The following is a 13,620-nucleotide window of genomic DNA, read 5'->3' as shown; positions in this document are numbered from 1 at the left end:
CAGCCATGTAGCTTTTAATGAGATAAGAACTTTTGTGCACCTATGGTGATCATTCACACTACATATAAGATGTAAACATTTCAATTAAATATTCTGGTTCTTGGAAAGTAAATAGGGTACGTGGCTAAGAATATAGATATTATCTCACTGTGAGCTGAAAATGGGCATCAAAATTTTAAAAGATTTTTAGAACTAACCTATTAATTTAGCTCTCATATAAAACAATGTGATTCTGATACGTGGGACAAGAATTTGTTTTTATTTATTTTATAGTCAGGCAAATTTCTAGAAGAATAAATTAGTGGGGAAAAAAACACCTTATCTGATTTTTTTTATTTGTATTAAACAGAATACACTGGACAGCATTAAATGATTGGCTTCCGTACTGCCTGTTACAGAACATTAATGTCCTCATCACACCAAAGTTTACACGAAAGCAAATCTTACCTCTACTATGTTTTTGTGGATATAAATGGCTAAGGAATTATATAGTTTAAACCAGTGGGAAAAATTCTATTTTTGCCCTCAAATTCCTGCAGAGTTCATGGTGAGCTAGAAAAATAAATGTTTTATCACAAGATATATCTAGTATTAGTACCATAGAATGACCTACAATTTTAATAGTCTTCTAAATAACACCACCGTGTAGAGTTGTAGCACAAAAATCCTGCTACAGAAACACTTCACAGCTCTTGCGACTCAGTGATGCTTTCTCTTTTCCAAAGATATTTCTCTTTTTTAGAGAACCTCTCAATTCTGAGTACACAGTATTATGAGTCCTTTCTAGCCTTAAGGACCCAGGGAGGAGTCCTTGCAGAGCAATGAAACTGCTGTCTGAGCTACACTGGTGTTTCCTTTTCTTTCCCACGTGGGACTGAAGCTGGAATTCTTCACTCACGGAGAGAAGCTCTGATGACAGGGTTTGTGAGAGGAGGGACTGGAGAGAAACCTTCAGGTATCACCTGCATGAGAAATGTTTGCCCTTCCTTTCCACACAGAAAATTACATGGCTTACTAACTAAAATGCCTCTACTTCATATACCTTCAATTATAAACAAAAGTGATATAATTAGGCTTGAACTTGGCATCTCAACCATCTCGCATTGAGGACAGCAATTGCTTTACTCAATTATTTTTATAAGTACTATTCACGAGAGAACTGCTTATTAATACGTTGGTCCTATGTGTGCCAATGACTTTGAAAACTGACTTCCAAAAGGTTAAGTTGTGGAGATGAAAAATAGCCTTGCTCAGTAGCTACTATTTTGAACACTTTTGTGTATAACAGAATAATACGTATTCCAACACAGCAATAAGCACATGTAATGAATTAGATTCCACATATCTTATATAAAATCATCATTGTCTCTAGAAGAAGGTATAGAAAAAGAAAATGAGGCCCAGGAAAACTTTGGCAATCTACCAAAAGTTAGATGGCTACCAAATAGTGTATATCCTATTATTCTCCCTAGAATGTATGCATAGTAAAAGGTTGGAACTTGTCACACAAGACAGTGCCTGTCACATAATAGTTCACCAATAAAATTTTGAATGAATGGATTTAGTTTCTAATTTATCTTTCTTACCAAGTCACTTCACCATATGCCCCACCTATATGCTAACAGGCAACATTAATGGGGTTGTGAGCTTCAGAGCGAGCTTCAGGGTTAAAAATCGAGACAATCAAAGGGTTGGTTCTCTAGAACTTGGTCTGTCACTGAAGTCCCATTTCACCACGTTACATTAGCAAAACATCGTTACTTCACACACATCACAAAAACCCTGAAAGGTAAAAAGAAATATCCTCATTTGACAGATAAAGAAACTTTGCGGGCATAAATGATTCATAAATGTACCAGAAGTGATACAGTGGAATTTGAACCCAATATCACATGTCCAAGACTCCTTTCCCCACTTGGGTCCATGCCGTATCCTATATATGCACCTTTTCCCAACGTCTGTAATATTGCGATATCTTTTCTCATCTGCTTTCCTTCCTCTTTTAACGTGTGAGCCCTTTCGGGGCAGGCACTCTGTCTGAGTCTTCATCATATCCTTGGAGATTAGCGCAGACGCATACATTTTAGCTTCTCAGGCACTTTCACATTGCTAGCAAAGGTCCTATTCAGGTCACTTCAGTTAATGTGATTTATGGTAAGGACATCCAAAGAAAAAAAGGAAGACAGGCAACTTTCTCATCAACTAGGGCTCAGAGACAGTAATACCTCTTTCCAGGTTATTTCTGCCCCTCATCTGCAAGTACCTCTAAAAATATGTCAGGGGCAGCAAAAGGGTGAAAAGGAGTTTATATTCAGTGATTCTCAGGGCAACCTTGGATAGTTGCTATCTCTAAACTGAGTTGGATTCTGTAGAGAGGACAAGAAAAAGGTAAAATAAACTCAAAACACTCCCACTATCCCTTTAAACTGAGAACTAATATGGTTGATGTGGCTAATTTCAAGTCTTTTAAAATGACTGACCAGTGCTTTTATATGTTGGGGATGCTGTGAACATACCTTCTAAAGCACAGAGGAAAATTCTTCTTTCGCTCTGATTCCTCTTTATACATGGACTGGGCATTTACTGTGCCTATCACTTTCACATTTTTTATTCTATTTAGATCAGAACTTGAATCAGAGAGAGGCTAGGAGATTTATCGAGGTCACAGAGCTGGTAAACCAAGTCAAGACTCATACTCAGTTCTTTTGCCTCCAAGTCTCAAGTATTTGTGTCTACGCCATATTGCTTTTTAGAAGCTAAACTGTACTGTAGGGCTATGTACCCACTTTGAGATTTAAATTATTTGATTTAGAAACATACACTGATTTAAGACACGTGATACCAGCTTAACTGCTACTGTAACAACAGTCTTCAACAAGGACCCAGATATCCCTGAGATACATGAGCACTTCAGAGGGTACAAGTGCACAGATAGTTTTAAATGAATCATTTACTAGATCCTTAGCCCCCTTACACACACACACACACACACACATTCTTTCCTTACTTCAGTCTGCTGAGCATGCACCTAAACCTGAGGCATCAAGCTTGTTCTCCTCTCCCAGATCCCTTCTAAAAAAAGCCTCTCACCAACACCAAATATCACTACATCACACTGCAGTGGATTGTAAAAGTATCTGGGTCACTAAACTACAGGATAATTCAAAATATCAATGTTAATAATGAGAAAGAGCATTAACTCCAAAGCTCATAATGAGTCCTTTTGCGAAAGTCATATGGTTTTCAAGGATTTATTTTCAACAAAATTAACATAAGACCTAATAGAGTTGTCAGCTAATAGGTCATTCTAAAATTATTTGTCATGATAAATTACTTGGTAGATTTAAATAATATAATTCAAAATAAGTTTAAAGAATATAACGACTCTGCTACTAAAAAAATCCAAGATCATCCACCTATTTATGTGAATAAGTTTCCTCAGTACTTACAACTGAAAAACAAAACCCAACAAAATAGAACTGATGCTAAAACTTGTTTCATTCTAGCAGCAAGTAATATTTATTCATGAACTCATTTTTTAAAAGCTTCATCCATCCCTTTGCAATGAGCTTCTGACAAAATTTTACTTTCTCTATGTAATACTATCACATCAAAAATTCCATATTTGCACATAGTTTAATCAATTGTGCTGCTCATAACAATTGTAAAGCTAATTCAATCTAGGAGAAATTGATTTTTAATGCTGAGAGCCTCAGAATTGTAGAATTCCAACAAAATAAAATTCCTATTCACATTTTTGTTGCAGACAAGTGTGACAGACTTCAATAAAAGCTTTCCTTAAAAAAGACATTAAAATATATTGAACAGTTAAAAATAAATTCCGCTAGGAGAAATCTATAGAGGATACATTTCACTACATGGAAATAAAATATTTCAAGGAGAAATAGAAATGAAGTAAAATTTTCAACTATTAAAGAAGAACTTCCTCATCTATTTTTTAATGGATGGGACTGGGCATCAAATGACTACAACTTTTGGATTCTACTGGCTACCTTTAAAAGTAATACAACAGTTTTATTTTAAAATATCAACATTCATCATATTCTTAAATTCCATCTTTTATAGCTACTTAAACTATAACAAAATTTTTTAGATATCATTGCAGAAAATTTTGAAGAAGTATATCATTTCTCAACAAAACTTTAGGGCTACATAAGCAAAAAGTTTTGAAGACCTCTGCAAGACAACATTAGAATTAGTCCACACAAACATCATTATTTTCCCAAAGCCGGAAGCCACAATTATATGCCAGCAAAGTTTAAGCAAAATTAGAGGGATGTGGTTAAATAATATCAGGTGACTCAAGAGAAGCTTTAGGCATGGAGTATATGAATTGTTTAAAGATAAACTGAGGCATATTAAAATTGTAAGAATTTATGTGAACAAAAGCTGATTCAACTCAGGCATCGCCAAACCAGAAATGGCTGGAATTGCTCCATCAACGGAATTTGAGGGGAAAACTTCTACAGAGAAAAGGCAAAAGCAAAATAAGGAAGTTACTGGTTGGCTGCAGCTTAAAGCCTAGTTGACTGCGATCAGCTGTCCTTAGGTTTCAGCTTGGTCACCCTGCGGCATTTACAGGCTCAGATTTTGGTTGGCGCCATGGCATCAGCACCACCTCCGTCTAATGGCCTCCTTGTTTAATTAATTTAGCAAAAATAATCAGCGACTTGGGTCCATCCTCCAGCGGGTGTTTCCACCCTGCGTACATCCAATATCAACCTTGCAGGCCGGTAAGGAGTAGAAACCAGATACAGAGAAAATTACCTGCCCCGTCGCTGACCGAATTACGAGCAGAACCCCAGCTGGGACTCCCACCACCTCGGTCAATGTCAGGTGGCTGGGCTGATTACAGCTCTAAGGGTTAGCAGTGCAGTGAGGCTAGTGATTCTCGGTCAGGACTGAGCCAATGTCAGGAAGGGCAGGAGGAGCAGTAAGAGGGAAAAGAAGAAAGAGAAGAGGGGAAGCAGAGGAGAGGGAGAGAAGGGAGACGAGCAGGGAGGTGAGGACGAGGAGGGAGACCTTCCTAATAGCCACGGGCTCGTGTGCTGAGCTCACCAGCCTTCTGACACCCACCAAGGCAGCACTGCTAGTTAACCTCTGCTGGAGGACAGCGCCTGAGAATCACGGGTCAGAGTTTAGTCTGCAGCTCTAAACTTCAGAATCCATCAGTTCTCTATTATACTAGTACCCCGATGACCTGCGTGGAAGACATCTTCTAAAGTGATACACAAGGCAACCTTCAAAATGTGTAATGTCTCTATGCATTCATTGACATGGAATTTTACCTTAATAACTGAGTGCAGAAACCAAGTTATCAAATGGTGTGTTGTAATCTAATTTTTTTTTGGTTAGAAAAAAAAATACAACTTGTATAAGTATGTATTTTGGGGGAAAAAAAAGCCTGAAAGAATTTCTCCAAATATTAACCATGATGATCTCTAAGTAGTGTGCTTCTGTGTAATTTTTACATTTCTTATTCCTTCTAGAATCATCTACGTGTCTAACAAGGAAAATATCTAAACTCCAAACAGCAATATTTATTATGAAACAAAACACCTTATGCAACCAATTAAAACCGTCTCCTATTAAATATTAAACGTTTTTTCCAGGTCTAGATACTTTACTAATAATGTCTGATAAAAGTTCACATGGGGGAGAAAGGAAGTTAAGAGGAAACACCGTGCCCTACTGCCAAATTTCTAATCTCTTTTCCCCCACTTCTGGAGTCAGTGTCATTCCAAGTCCCCCCCATACCCTCACTTCCCTCTCACACCCTCCTCACACCTGCAAAATCCGCTCTGCACCCCTGCCCCTGTTTCAGTCTCTCCCTAGCCTCTCAGTTCACTGGAGCTCCCTGACTCGCTGGAGTCACACTCCTGACTGATCATCTCCCTGACTCTCCGCTCTCGGACTTGACAACAATCCCCGGTGCTCCCATTCCTTCTCCTCCCACTTCCAGGTTGCCAGGTTCTACTAGAAAAGGCACAAAACAGCCAGGCCCCCATTCTACTCTTGCGTCCTAATCTCAGCTGGGCCTCACACCGTGCACCAACCGCGGGATAATCATTTATCTTCTGTGCTCACGTTGTCCCTAACTCAGGAATGCGAGGTGCACTGACCGCCCCTCTCTGATTCGTGGTGTTGAGCTGGCTTCCTGTCACCTGCCCTCGGGCAGACCCTAGAGGGCTTGGACAGTCTCCTCCAGCCCCTCCCGACTCCTGCTCACTCCAACTCCGCCAAACTGTGGAATAGGCATGCGTGTAATTTTCCTGCAATTCCACTTCCAAATTACTTTCTCTCTTCATTGCATTCTTCTGACTGTTTCAAAGGAAGAGTCTGCCTCACTGTCAGGTCTTTTACCCACAGTTTTGATTCACCCATTCCTAGTCTCTCTTAATCACAACTGTTCACTATTCCTTGATTCCTTCCTCCTCCCCCCATTTCCTGTCCCCCTTCTCTTGCCGTCACTCTTTCTCCACAAACCCCTTTTCCTCTCCCGGTAGACTGTATACTTGGTCATGGTTTTCCAATTAAATCCTCAACCGCATCATATCTCTTGGTTCTCTTACCTCCTAACTCGAAAATGTAATCTACAATTGCTCTCTCCACTTTCTCAGTAACTCATTCCTTGACTCCTGTCATTTGACTTACACCCCTGGCGAAAAGTGAGCAGCGACTGCTAAGTTCAGATCCCATGACCGTCTCATTCCCCTCCTCCTCGCACCTTGCTAGGGTGCAGCAACCACTGACTATTCCCCCTTTGTCTAACTTCTTCTCACTACTTACACTGGTTCTGCCTCCTTTTTTGCTACTCTTCCTCCACCCACTCATCCAACCTCTTCTCCTTTCTGAACTCGGCATCCTCACCAACGCTCCACCACAACCACCACAAGCCCCGCCCCTTCTCACCATTCTCACTCTAATGGAATCTGCTGGGCACCCACCACCCTGGTCCCTTGATCTCTCTCTTCTCTTAGTCTCTCGGCACCCTCTGCGTTTAGACTTCTTCCTCCTGCCCCCTGCACAAATATAAGCCTTTCCCATGAGATTCTGTTGCCTGCCTATTTCATTTAAACTGTTTCAGTGTCATAGACTCATTTCCTTCAACTTTTAATAGCACTCCTGTTTGGATAAATTCTACTTCTTTAGCTTTTACATCTATCCCAAGTTTCAGAAACACACTGAAATAAATAAAACTTCAGTCATCATCTCCCTGCAGTGATGCTCTCCTGCTGAAATTTCTGTTTCTATTAATAGCACTTGGATTCTCCCACAAAGCCAAGCTCACATCACCGGAATCATCTGACTCTTCCTCCCCTCGGTCCCCAGTCCATAAGCCCTATCGGTTCTTGGGTATCGTATCCATCCTCTCCCCTTCCCAGTGCCGCTTCAGCACCGATGTTCAAGTGCTATGTCTTATCTAAGCAACTCCTAATTCCTAAGTGTCTCAACTTCAAGTGCTTTTCCCTTGTAACCTTCCCTTGGTATCAATGACATGTTTAAAAGCCATGCTTTTGTCCAATGAAGTCCAAACTCCTTAGTCTGGTATATAAAGCACTTCAAGATCTGCCTCCAAGCTGATATTCCAAACCTGCTCTGTCATGTCCCCTGACTATTTCCTCTCCCTTTCAGCTAGTAGCATTTACCATTTCTAGAATATCCTCTGAAACTTAGGGCCTTCACATCTGCGCTCATGTTTCACTCTGGCTGAGATTTTCTTCCTCTTCAATTCCTCTTATCAAAGCAGGTTCATCCCCCAGAACCCCTTTCAAATCCCTGCTCTCCTATGCGGCTTGCCCAGAATTCACTTTGCTAACCTGAGTTGTCCATTGGGCCCATCGGTGCCTCAGTTGAAGCACGTATTCCAACCTGCCTGGCTGTAGTTACATGTTGTCTTCCCTAAAGGTTAAGCCTTTAGAGGGTACAAAGCCTGTATCATTCATTTTGCACTACCCATGTTTATTCCATACTATTAACAAAATGTGTATTTAACAAATGAATTAATAAGAGAACACTGTCAATGGTCTTATGATGCTGCTTCCTTTAAATTATGCAAATGTATGCTAATAGTGTGCCTTCCACAACAGGTGCTGCTGGAAGTAAACAGCGAATTTATCGTTGAGGTAATGTATAACAAAACTATTTTCTCAATTTAAAATCAAGAGAAAAACTGAATTTCGTAATGCTTCACATATCAAAAATCAGAATATTTGAAGCCATAGTTGTCCAGATAAAAAAGGTAAGGGAAAGAACCACTGCCAAACTGAAATAGCCACAGTAAAGCCACACTCCCAGGTGGCCATGCTTTTAGACATGGTTTGTGACAGCTCGGTGTAGTAACTCCTACTTATCAAAGAACACTAGTAGCTTAGTCATACATTTCCCAACCTGAAGCAAAGAAAACGAAGCAAAATAACATATCACAATGGGAAGAGGAATTTTCAGACAGTGATTTCAGCAAGAAAGACAATTGATAGTAAACCAGTGAAGGAAAGATAATGAAAATTAAAAATATGCAACACAACTACGTAAAACAAAAGAGACTCTGGTACCAACTTGGAGTGGTGGGACTCAGGAAGTAAAGTTACTATCTTCTATATCTGGCAGGGCAATTAAAATTTTTTACGATGATGATCTCAAGTCATTGAAGAAAATAAAGTTATTTTTCTAATCTTTGTTGACAAGCTAGGGAATATGTGGTACATTTCAAGAAGTTGTATCAAAATGGGTGGGGGGGAAGGCAAATGCTTTGATTCTTGAAAGGATAAGCTCCATTCACAGGGAACATTTCCTTCCCCAAAGTGGTACTTATGAAGCTTTGGCTAAAGCAAACACAGAGCAATCTACGTCTCAATAGGTACATTGGAAGTCTCAATAAATACAAAGGATTTTTTTTAAATCTCTATTTGTATGCATACGCATGTAGAATTTAGTATTCTAAAATCTTTAACTACAAAATTCTTAAACATCCTCCAACAATAGTAACATAAGAATACAAACAGGAAAGCAGCCAGTAAGCAGAGGTTCAAATGGACAACACCGAGAAGCCATGTTGGTGTCCAATGGATTATTGCAGGTACCATCAACTCCGTTAAAATTTTCTTCTAATCCTGCAATAATTTATTTGGATACTTAGCCACAGCAGTGTCCTTATCAAGAGAAGAGGAAAATATCTTCCCCCTTTTAGGTGAGCATACGCACCCACTCACCAGCACAACCTGCCTTTTGCATGGGATGCAGCCACGTGGAACACTGGCAATCTTTTAAACTCGAGACCAGAAAGTCTGGTCTGAGAGCAGTGGAGGGTGAGGTGAGCAAAGCCTCTTACCTGGTGAGGACAGACTGGAAAAACAAAAGCCACACATATTATCCATTTAACACCCTCTGAGCTCCACACGTGGCTAATGAAATTTGATTCACTAGAATCACATAGTTAGATGATTCCAAGAGAAGGCGCAGGTCAGTGTGACCAAGCTACATCTATCTAGAGTTATGAACTAGTAAAAACTTTCTTTATTCCTCAAATTCAGTACCATGGCTTCTTCTGGGTGCAGCTTACAATGCTGGATAAATGTCTTTACTGAATAAAGCTGTTCTAACACTGTATGAACTGTGAACACTTTTTGCTGAAGGTGAAAGAATTTGACATGGAAAACGGCACCACGAAATGGCAAACGGTCAGAAGACAGAAGCGGGAGTGGATCAAGTTTGCTGCGGCCTGTCGAGAAGGAGAAGACAACTCCAAGAGGAATCCGATTGCCAGAGTAAGTGATGAAGGAAACAGGGCTCTGCTGTGCTGATAACAAAGGCTTCTGCTGGGCGGGAAAGCCCTCAGACATTGCGAGCATTTGCAGCCTTCACTACCTCACAGTGATTTAGGAAGATGGGGGACATGGAGTGATTTCTTGTTGCTGAGGCGCTGGTTTGAATGTCACCTTCTAGGAGCCGATACAGAGCAGAGGGGCCTTGCGTGATCCTAGAAGAGAGACTGGAATCTCCAGCACAACCCGGCTTTATCTGTTCGTTTGTGTCTGCTTATTCCCACATGTGTATGTTACAGGAAGTGTATGTACGGTGAACAGTCATCTGACTACCCCTCCCCCAAATCAAGGGTCTACAGTATTGATTAATTCTCCCCAAGAAAGTAAGGATAATGTCAGAAGTCCCTGCTAGATTCCTACATCCAGAAATTAGGAGAGTCTTTAAAAAAGGATTCCAAATAACGGGGATCAATAAGGAAGAAGAGTTAAAAGAAGAATGTGTAACATACTGACTGAGGAAGGATGGGGCCACATTATCAGCCTCACTAGCTCTGTCTGGGCATCTCTGTCTTGCCCCCCTAGTGAAACCCACAGTAGTGTGATCTTCCAGAATTCTCTCCTTATAGCTTCACGCGTACACATAGCTTAAATGCATATAATGAACTTTATATATATAATAAGCATCAGCAGTACTGTATCTCAGCTCAAGAAAAGAGATTAATCTCTCTCAGAAGTTTTCAAATTTGGGAAAATTTTGGGAAAGCTTTAAACTGTTACTGTTCCCTTTCAACTCACAGTTACAGCTTTATGTTGTCCCACTTGGGGAGCACATTCTTTTCTCTGTATTTGCATTTGGGGGATTTCCTGGATTTTCATCTCTATAAATAAGATCTTTGGATTAGAGTGGAGCTAATCCAAGTTGTATTTCCAGCTGTCTTTAATTGTGGACATTTGGGCAACAAATCTCAGTATTTTACTGAGTGTTCTCATCTTTAGTATACAGGTGAGATCTCAAAATTAAAATATCTTTCTTTAAATTTATGAGCAAGAGATAGAAAATGATTCAAACAAAACCTATGTGACGGAATATCTTCCATAAAATCTTTTTGGCAAATGAGTGATGGTAGGTTTCAACTGATAAAATTATTGTCAATACCTCTAAACACAGTATTTCTCTTCTGGCTTTCTTTATCTATAATTTTTATTAAATCTCTAACTAAAGTCCAGACAGTTGTACACATAAACGTAACACAATCTTTTCAAAAATAGTAAGGATGGTTATTTCTTCTGTCAAACTCTTTCGCTAGATGCAAAGAAAATCAGAGAACTGGACAATGTATTCTTTTTCTAAAATTTATTTTGGGGGGAGGTAATTAGTTTGTTTTTTTTTTTAATTTACTTGTTCTTTATTATTTTAATGGAGGATTGAACCCAGGACCTCGCGTATGCTAAGCAAGCACTCTACCACTGAGCCATCCCCTACCCTGACAATGTATTCTTAATTAACAAATCTAGCATGGAGCACGTATGTGCCATATGCCAGGAATTGGGGTGGAGTGTCTACACGTTACCTCATGCAATCCCCACAACAAAGCTAGGATACAGGCTGGTGCTTGGCAAAGCTATGTGAATCTTCCCGTCACACAGGCGTAAATCATGGTGCCAGGTTTGGGTCCAAAGCCCTTCTGGCTACCAGACCCACTCCCTTCCCATCTCACTACACTCTGCAGATCACGATCTGCTCTAAATCAGATGACCATCCCGGTCCTCTTCCTCATAGATCCGATCAGACTGTGAAGTGAATCAGAGGATTACATACCGCATCTCTGGGGCAGGAATTGATCGACCGCCCTATGGAGTGTTCACCATCAATCCTCGGACGGGAGAAATCAACATCACGTCAGTGGTGGACAGAGAGATAACGCCGCTTTTCTTGGTAAGTCAAGCAGTGTGTTTTGATTTATGCATATCTTCATCCCTTTTTAAAAAAAAAAATCGTCTCAGGGCTAATATTTATTTTTGACAAAACACTGTAGACTGAAATCAAACAAAGGGCTTGGACAGATGAAAAGCATATAAATATAAGTTTAGAGTTCAAGATTCTCTGTTATGCTGCATATGAATGGGACCAAATGTCTTGATGATATTCAAATTACTGTAATATAGTAATATCACTGTAATATAGTCTGAATTCACTGGGAAAATTCACTGAGCATTCTCTTTGCACATTTCCTGGTATATTTTCAGGCATGTTACTTATTCCTTTGCTGGAGAAAGACAGTCTTTTTCCCCCAACTTTCCACAGATCTACTGTCGGGCTCTGAACTCGCGGGGTGAAGATTTAGAAAAGCCTCTTGAGCTTAGAGTCAAAGTCATGGACATAAACGATAATCGCCCTGTCTTTACGCAAAATGTGTACACAGCCAGCATCGAAGAAAACAGCGATGCCAGTAAGTAGAAAGACACTCCTTCCCTCATTATGCCATCTCTATTTCTCTTGGTCAAAACACAGGTAATTTCAGTATCAGAAAAAGGCAAACTTGTACTTTGAACAAACCTCACAAACTCTACCTTAAAACCGACTGAGAGAAGAATCATTATCTAAAATGCTAAACATCCTCTTGTTTGTGGAGGATCCTTAGACATATGACTTGTCAGGAGCTTAGCGCCTTCCTCAGAGATGGTCACTGGGCTCATGACTAACTGAAGAGAAGACGTAAGAATGTGAAATGGTCTCTGTTCTGGTCTATTCCTCAAATTCTGGGCTGAACCACACAGGTTCACCTGCAGTTGTAGCCATGGGATCACTCACAAAGGTAACACTGGTCTTCAAAGTCTACACAGCCAAGTGACATTCCATTCTCTCATTTTTTTTTTTTATCCTGCTTCATTCATTCTCCAACTCTCACACTCATCTCTCTTTCCTTCTTTCTGTCCCTTCTCCTTTCTGCATTTTTGCTTTTCCTATATTGCTACTTCCTCTCTTCTCCCCTCTATGCCGTCTGCCTCTTTCTGCCCCCAGTCCTCTAATATATGCCTTCGCCTTTTACATCTATGTCTTGCTCTTACATGTCTAAATAAATTTTGGGGAAAAGAATAGAAAAAAGAAAGTCCGAAAGAAAGACAGGTGAGAAAAAAGCAAGTTAGAGGTCCCTATAGAGAGTCAAAGAAAGGATGGAGAAGCCTGGGGGTGGGCAGGAAAAAAGAGACAAGAGATGTTAGAGGAAACACAGAAAGAGATAACAAAGGGCAAAGGTTGAGGGGTGGTGTCAGGAGAACCCCTTTTTCAGATCCCCTAAGGAAAGTGCTGTTGACAATAAGAAACATGGAAGTTTTGTAACACAGGATGGGAGGACAAAGCGAGGGTTCTGCCTAAAAGAGGCAAAACAGAAAGAGTGTCCAAAGTCCATCATTGTTTCCCCCAAACACACTTCGGCACGACCTTGGTGAAGGAAGGGACAGTGAAACGCACACCCAAGCCCACATCCGGGTCTACTCAGCCTCGTTAGTGTCCCGCAGGGGAGGAGAGCTCCCCACTAGGCCGGGAAGACCTTCATCAACTAGGAGTTCTGTGAAACCTGCCTCTTTCTCTTCAGTGGGTCCCTGGATCTCTGTACTAGATTTCTCACTCTGAAGGCTGGCTGGGCAGCAGAAAAACATCAGGAACCAGCCAAGTCTGGGAGATCTGTCCTGTGAGCCGATGTCCTTGGGGAATGGCCCAGGATGCCTGTGCTTCAACTCTGTGAATAACTGGGAACTCCTTATTTTCCGGTAGATACATCTTTTTTCCCAGCATTATGTATTTTTGACTGGTCAGTAAAAGTATGATTATCTT

The 13,620-nt window shown here is 40.5% G+C and overlaps 2 protein-coding genes across 2 annotated transcripts in view; one reads left to right on the top strand and one right to left on the bottom strand.

Moving 5' to 3' along the window:
- DSC1 (desmocollin 1) overlaps window positions 1–13,620 on the bottom strand; it is a 265,006-nt gene that overhangs the window by 179,131 nt on the left and 72,255 nt on the right. The window lies entirely within an intron of this gene.
- DSG4 (desmoglein 4) overlaps window positions 1–13,620 on the top strand; it is a 37,158-nt gene that overhangs the window by 2,811 nt on the left and 20,727 nt on the right. Inside the window, exons 2-5 of the mRNA XM_010977216.3 lie at window positions 8,112–8,147; window positions 9,657–9,788; window positions 11,566–11,721; window positions 12,091–12,235. Coding sequence (XP_010975518.3) covers window positions 8,112–8,147; window positions 9,657–9,788; window positions 11,566–11,721; window positions 12,091–12,235 — 469 coding nt within the window. The remainder of the gene's footprint in view (window positions 1–8,111; window positions 8,148–9,656; window positions 9,789–11,565; window positions 11,722–12,090; window positions 12,236–13,620) is intronic.

Source organism: Camelus dromedarius, chromosome 32 (genome assembly GCF_036321535.1).
Source record: "Camelus dromedarius isolate mCamDro1 chromosome 32, mCamDro1.pat, whole genome shotgun sequence".
Classification (NCBI taxonomy): Eukaryota; Metazoa; Chordata; class Mammalia; order Artiodactyla; family Camelidae; genus Camelus; species Camelus dromedarius.
This window is presented reverse-complemented; position numbering and strand designations above follow the sequence as displayed.